The sequence below is a fragment of the Cheilinus undulatus genome, linkage group 12 (assembly GCF_018320785.1).
Source record: "Cheilinus undulatus linkage group 12, ASM1832078v1, whole genome shotgun sequence".
Taxonomy (NCBI): Eukaryota; Metazoa; Chordata; class Actinopteri; order Labriformes; family Labridae; genus Cheilinus; species Cheilinus undulatus.
The window spans coordinates 41,523,909-41,531,762 of NC_054876.1; the positions used below are offsets into that span (position 1 = coordinate 41,523,909).

General features: G+C 39.3%; 1 protein-coding gene across 1 annotated transcript; it reads left to right on the forward strand.

Moving 5' to 3' along the window:
• Positions 1-981: 981 nt before the first annotated feature.
• LOC121518531 lies at positions 982-5,812 on the forward strand. Its single transcript, XM_041800881.1, has 8 exons — positions 982-1,026; positions 1,333-1,507; positions 2,258-2,600; positions 3,124-3,327; positions 3,727-3,841; positions 4,148-4,214; positions 4,417-4,582; positions 5,333-5,812. Exons 1-8 carry the CDS (start codon positions 982-984, stop codon positions 5,445-5,447), a joined length of 1,230 nt encoding a protein of 409 aa, XP_041656815.1. The 3' UTR covers positions 5,448-5,812.
• The last annotated feature ends 2,042 nt before the right edge of the window (positions 5,813-7,854 follow it).

The window sequence follows — 7,854 nt, forward strand, 5'->3', positions numbered from 1 at the left end:
CCATTTAGTTGGGGAGAATCATTTTACTTACCTGCAGTTAAATCGGTGCAAGAACCAGTTCAGATATGAAGGTGATGATGGTAAGGACAAACCAGCAGACCTCTCTCCCGGCAGCGACAGACTAAGTGGGCATGCAGTTCAAAACTGGTGTTTCCTTAGACTTCTCCCACTCATGGTGGGTGACAGGATTAAAGATCCCTGTGAAAATGAGGTGTGGCAAATCATTTTGCAGCTGAGGGAGATGGTTGAGCTCATCTGTGCACCGGTCATAACAGAAGGCCAGGTTGCATATCTTAAAGTCCTCATAGAGGAGTACATAGACAACAGGACAAGACTTTTCCCCAGTGCCCCCCTCAGACCAAAGCACCATTATCTGTGCCACTATCCATCTCTCATCATTCACTTTGGCCCACTTATTCGACTATGGACACTGAGGTTTGAGAGCAAACATACCTTTTTTAAACAATGTGCCAGGAAATTGCACAATTTTAAGAATTTGTGCAAAACTCTGGCAGAGAGGCACCAACTTCTACAAGCATACTTGAGTGTGGGAAACTTGTTCCCTCCTCTTGTACAAGTACAAAAGGGGACTGATTTTTACGTTGAGGATTACAATGACAGGATCAGGGCATCTGTAGCCAGTTGTCCATTCTTGTCACAGTCGGCAGTGGCTTGTAACTATGTTACAGTCAAAGGCACAGATTACAGAAGGGGGATGTACATTTTACTAGAGAACAGTGATGAAGGGCTTCTTATGGGGAAGATTATGCTAGTTATTGTTCATAATTCAGTCTATTTTGTCTCGGAGAAACATACTTTTGTAAAGTTAAGTGACATAGGTGTGTACTGTGACCGAGGAGTGGCCCAAGACAATTATGTGTGCATTAAGCAGGAAGATCTACTGGACTACTATCCTCTTTCAGCATACAATGTGTATGATCAGTCCATTATTGCTCTACACCATTCTTTTCCAGAGGCAGTATGAGCAGGGAGGAAAGTGAGGATACAGGATACGTGAGGAGAGACGTGAGTCGTAGAGCAGGCTATGTAGTCATAGCAAACTAAGTTAATTTTTTGGTAGGCTTGAAGAAAGTTGATTTTGTCTTTAATTTGCCTTGTTGATTAAACAGACTATAGTAGGAAATATGCATACAGTGTAGGGATGGCAAAAATGAGAAATTTTGTTAATCCGTTAACTGACAGCGTTAATCGGTTAATTGTCCGTTAACTGACAATCTTTAATAGGCTATAAAATGGTGCAAATCCTGCCCACGGATTAACTGTTAACCTCACTTATACAGTGTTTCTTGATTCACTACTTAATGAGACTAGGTCAAGGAAGCAGTGAGGTCATACTTGCCTGGTCTCCCTGACGACCTTCTTACCACCATGCTTGATGAGCTTGGGGTCGAGTCTATTGATGATCTGACCTTGATGGAGGAGAGGGATCTGGTGAAATACCTCAAACCTATCCAAAGTCGGAAGTTAATGAAGGGCATCAAGTACGGTAAATTCATCTTTTCACTCATTACACTTGTCACTCTTTCATGTCACTGAACTAGGGCCTTAGGACATTGGCACAACTGGTAGACAATAGACTTTGCATAACTGTAGTCCCAAGCTCACACATTGGTTTCCTGTCAAATACTATTGGATGAAGTGATTAATCTCAGGTGTGCAGCACAGCTTATAGACCTTATTCATGCACACACCATTTGTTCAATGTGACGTAATGGGTTGGGGAAATGCATAACAGGCATAATAAATAATAATAATAAATAATAATTGGCATTACAAACTCATCATAACTGGGCTGTTTTTCACTGCTGTTGTTTTCACATCTGGAAATACATGGAAGTGAATGCAGCTGATGCTCATTACTTCCATGCATGTCCAAACTCGATAACAACGGCAGTGAAAAACAATCAGACCCAGTTATGATGAGTTTGTAATTCCAATAGTGTATTTGCCTGTTATTTTAACTATCGTTTTTTTTAAGTGGCATTATCAGAGCGATCTTTTAACATGAGTCAATGGACACTTCTGCATTCTCCCAACCCATTACGTCACAAGGGAACAAATGGCACTCGCGTGAATAACTTCTAATCACCTCATCCAATAGTGTTGACAGGAAACCAATGTGTGAGCTTCCTCCAGGAAGTACTGGAGCAGGACTACGGTTATGCACATATTCTATTGACCCCTAGCCCTACATCTTGCCCTATATTAATTAATAAATTGTTTTTGTGCCTTCTAGGACTTGTTACTCTTAATATGCAGGTGGTCTCTGCTCCAGATCAAAGTGCTCCAAGTTCTCCAAACACTCCGGCCACTCCTCAAGCATTCCAACTGTTGGTCAGCCCTCCTAGCACTGCCCCAAGCACGTCAAGTGCTTCACAGACTGGCGTACCATGGCATGTGGACTTTCATCTCAACTGGGACCAGGTGTCATCAGCCATTCGACTTAGAGTGGAAAAAGAAGAAAGACCATTGCCAGACAAGAGAAAGGCCTTCGTGGTCATGCTCGTGGACCAAATGATGCAGCACGACCGCAACCCATCCAGAGCCATGTGCCACAGCGTTGTGAGAAACATTGTCAGGTAGGGATGGGACTATTATCAATATTATCGTTAATTGTGATTAAAAAAAACACATTGTGGTGCAAGCTGTCAGTCAATCCCCAGCCCCATCCCCTTCAACTGTTTGTAGTTTTCATTGGCTCATTTCCTGCACCTCTATGATGTTACAAGGGTGCAGAAGTGAAGACTCTGTAAACATGGTTTGTTTAAACGGAGCTAGTATAGTCAAGAAAACCAGACTTATTCACATGTTTTTATGAAGGTCTTGTTGTTCAGCCTGATGTTTTACCGTGGTTTTTTCCACTAAGTAATCCTCACATTAGCTGTACGCTTATGTGGTAATTGTCCTGGCCTGTTTGCAAGTTAGTGTTCAGGTTTCTCTTTGAACCATACTGGTTCAAAGTAGAAGCTACAGTTTGACACTACGATACAATGCAAGTTGGACCTTTTTTCTTTATATTTCGTATTGCAATAATATAGTTTATCATGATTATTTTGGCCACAATGGTGACATATTTTATAATTGTCCACCCCCTATTTTCAGGAGCTATCCAAAAACATTTGCCGACATTGGTAAGCACGGTGATACTGCTGGAGACGGATGTCACTCTCTTCTGCAACAAGTAAAAACAAAAGTGGAGTACAAAAATAGGAATAATACTCTTGCTCGATGCCGCAGAGAAGGAAGACCACGTACGGGAATGGCAGGAGAGGCCAGACTGGCAAGAGGTCCTATTGACCAATACGGGTATGTGGCAATATACGGGTAAAATCTGTCAACATTTTGATCGAAAGCACTGTATATGACCATGAATAACCCTGAAACAGGAAACACAGGTGTAATTAACTGTGATTATGACCCTGTTCCATTTAGGATTTAGCTGAGCCAGGGTGCTGATATTGTGCATAGTGGCTCTCTGGCATGGCTGTGACACACTAAATAAAATGTGACTTTAATTCATTTGATAAAATACATCTGTGCTTACCCCACTATGACACTGCAACATGACTGCTGTGGAATGGGTCTATTTAGATAGTCACAACCGGGAATCAAACTGCTGACCCTTAAGTCATGAGACGACCTGCTCCAACTTCTGAGCTATAACCGCCCCCAATAGTATTGTTACCCTGTGATGTCCACCCCTAGGTGTGTGAGGTGGGGCCCAGCAGATTTGCCAGAGGGGGAGACTGAGGCAACATTGGAGAATATGAAGAGGGATCTGCTCAACATCTACTCAGGCATGCAATCTACTGTCTTTTTGGTGAATTTTGTTTAATGCAAATTTGGGTGACTTTAGTCATTTGTCCAGATCTGAACACTGTGTGTGGGGGGGTGGGTTTTGGGGGCCGCTATGAGACCAAATTGTTACTTGGGTACTAACAATACATTTATATGTCTGTATACACAGAGGAAGGAATGAGTGAGGCAGAAAGAGCAGAACCAATAATGAAAAAGACATACGTCATCCTGGGAAAATACCTTAAAGTGCCTGCCCCCTCCTCTGAACAATGAACAATTTTTATCCTTTAATGTTAAATCTATGATATTGTGTGTTACTATGTTACAGCCATGTGCCACTGCTGTGGACGTTAATACTGCAGAACTCCCCAGCACCCCCTGCTTAATCATTCAAGGTCATGTTACTTGGATCTTGTATCGACATTTCTAACTCAGTATTTTGTTTTGATTCTAGGAATCTACATGACTGCAATAAATAATAATAATAATAATAATAATAATAATAATAATAATAATAATTACATTTGTATGGCACTTTATATCTGAAATGGATCTCAAAGTGCTCATAACACATGGTGTGGTATCTGTTCATTTCAGGTGACATGATGAAGCCCTCTGGATGGCTTATATCCATCGAGGGACATGTCGTAATGGGCCCACACCCTTTGTTTTTACACGGTGTAGCTGCTTTCTTCAGCAGCTATTACGTCTTCAACCTTGAGTATCCTGCCACTGGATCGTCGACGCTGGAGTTCATTCAAAGGTCTTGTATAAAGATCACATTTAATCTTGTAATTCACATTATAGTATAGGCTTCCAACTCAATGATTGTCTTGAGGTCTAAAATGCTGACAAAGAAGGTGCCTGAGGCTAGCCTGGTGAGACCATCCTGATCTCGCGAACTCACTCAATTTCGCTCTGCAGATCAGTCTGGGTATCTACACGTTACACTGACTGTGGTCCAACAAATACCTACCGGTCCAATCACAGCTGTTTATTTTGTTTTGGGGCAGGCTATGTGATTTTGAAACATCTATTGTGAAATGTAAATGTATTGAATGAAGTTGAGCGCAAGTTTTCTTTAAAAGCAGAACAAAATGCTCTCAGACCCTTTATTGAAAAGGATGTGTTTGTCATACTTCCAACAGGGTTTGGTTTAATTTACCAACTGGCCAATTGCGTGAAGACGCATTTGAACGAGATGCTGCATCTCAGGGGGCTATCCTAAATAAACTGAAATTGAAATAGAGTGGGGGCACACGTTGATACAGCCCCTTATAGTAGAAAATCAACAGACGATGCCCAGACCACTTTGCCTGAGACAAACCTAACCTGAGGCCCCCTGGCTAAAAATGGCTAAAAATAATTTTATGGTGAGAGGAAGATCCAACAAGTTTGCATTATAAGTCTATTAGGGTGTGTTATGGGAAAAGGCACAGGTGAACACCTTGATAAATGCTGCCTGCAATACATAAGTCTATTTAAAACAGAAACTATCTTTGCTTATTAACAGGTGCTTCTTGGGCATCAATCCTGAAAGAGGCTCACAGACCAAGAAGCGGACAACAATGAACCCTCATGTGAGCACCCTTTTGAGGAAACTAATTGACTTTGAGTGGGCATCATAGTTTTTTTTTGCTGCAGCAGTTGTCAGGCTCAGTTTTGAGTATTTCTTTTTGTACTTTTTTTGAAGACAACTTTGGACAACAAGATTTTTGGATTATAGGATGTTTGAGACTGAGAGGAGCGCCTGGCCCCTTCATGATATCCCTTCATCGCTCTCTCCCTTCCTCTCTTACCTTGCCATGTAGGCCTCATTCCCATCCTCTTACTGTTATTGTGACACAGCTGGGTAGTTGAATTGCAAGTTTCTGCACAGTTTCTCTGCATTTTAAGGTGGCTTTGGAAAGTTTATGACTAGGAAGTTGAATTTCTTGGCAGTTATGTTGAATAACCTTTATTTGTAAATAAATATGCCATTGGGCTACCATTGACTTTACCTCAGAGTTGTGTGGTGGCGGTGGGGGGTTTGATTTTAATTGCACAATGATTGTAAATTCACAGTAAATGGAAACTTCATCTACATTACTTTCACAGTAAATTACTGGCAAATTTTTGCATGACTTCCACAGTATACATTGTAAATTCACAGTAAATTACTGTCAACTTGTGCATTACTTTCACAGTACACACTGTAAAAGTACAGGGCCTTGTTGTAATGATGTACAACAAAAGGTTGTAATTCCCCAGTAATGTACTGTAATATCACAGTAATTGCTTTGTCATTGAAACTGTGAAGTTACAGTATACAGATGTGCTTTTACAACAATGCGTTGTAATATTACAGATGTGAAATTACAGTAAATTGCTGTGAGTACATTTCACAGTATATTGCTGTAATCCTTGCTGTGAAAGTCATGCAAAATGTATCCAATAATTTATTGTAAATTCACAGCGAAAAACTTTACAGTGTACATTTGACAGTCAGGGCAACTGCTGCTGTATGCAAACATTAAAGACACTATGCTTTTGCTAAGTTTATGCCCACTTTTGAAAATAGATAAATAAATAAAAGAAATCAAAATATGACACACCAACAATAAACAAATGGTAAAAAAGAAAATTGATTTTGCTTAAAATATTTTCCTCATATTTAATTGCCAGATTGTATTACCAGTAATCTAATATCTAAGAACAGAAAACTTTAAACAGCTGTGCACTGTTTCCGGCATTTTACACAAGTCCAAAAGTCCTTTTTTTCTGTCTGAAGCAAGTAAATGCTGGGCAATTTCCAGTGCATCGACAGATGTTTTTGGTCCGCTATTGCTTAAACAATTTATGACTAGAATATTCTTCTGGAGGCCTCTGGACCAAATTGGGTCCTTTGATACATATATGGTCACATTCTTAAAATAATTGCCTGAGTCATTTTTTTTACAAAAATTATTTTTTGATTTTTAAAAATATTGTAGGGGGCGCCACTGAGCCAATAAGCCACGCCCAGTTACAAAAACCAATACAGGACCTTTTCCTTTTACCAAAGGAATTTTCTCTACCAAGTTTGACAACTGTACAAGGAATACATTTCCAATAAGCACACATAATCTGGTTCACTTACAACAATGTACAGGTGAGATATGAGAGTTTGAGTTGTTCTGGTGGGACATCACTGCTAGAATTATATACTGTATCTCAAAGATGCAGTAAATTTGTATATATTCGTAATTGGCATATTTGTGGTAACATTTTTGTTAGAGGTGGAAATTCGTGTGTTCGTGATTCATATCCCACATATTTCCTCTGATTCTTTATGCCTGTACATAAAATAAACCTTACATGCACAAATGCATTCGCTCGTATATAATGTGGTAGAGAAGGAGGCTCAAGAAAAGGATGGTAAAACTGGCGTGTTTTTATCTCTGATAGACTCATCTGTTTAGCATGGATGCTATCTCACTGAATCCAAGTCATAGGCATAGTGTACAATAATTGGCATAAAAAGGGCGTAACATTGAATTTTTTAAAATATTTTTTTTATTGTCAGGGCTGAAGTTGTTGAAGAGATCTGAGACAGTAAAGGTTAAAAAAAAAAGTAAAATGATTATTTTATTAACATCTTTCTGCATGTCCGTTTTCTGGACAAACAAGGACGGATGGAGCTTAAATATGAAATTTGGTACTACAGAAAAAATTTCAATGCATCAAAATCAATTTTACCACTCATCATTGGCATGGCCCAGACTCTATTTATTGAAAAAAAGTTTTTTTTCTAGATCATTTTATATGGGAATTCTGGTGTTTTTGTGTTTTTTACCATAAAAAATACCAGTGACATGGTGTACAATAAGTGGCATAAAAAAGGTGTAACATTGAATTTTTATTTTTTTATTTTTATTTTTATTTTTTTTTTGTGGTCAGGGTTGAAGTTGTTGAAGAGATTTGAAGCAGTGAAAGTAAAATAAAATGTGGAAAAATGATTATTTTATTAACACCTTTCTGCATGTCAGTTTTCTGGACAAACAAGGACAGATGGAG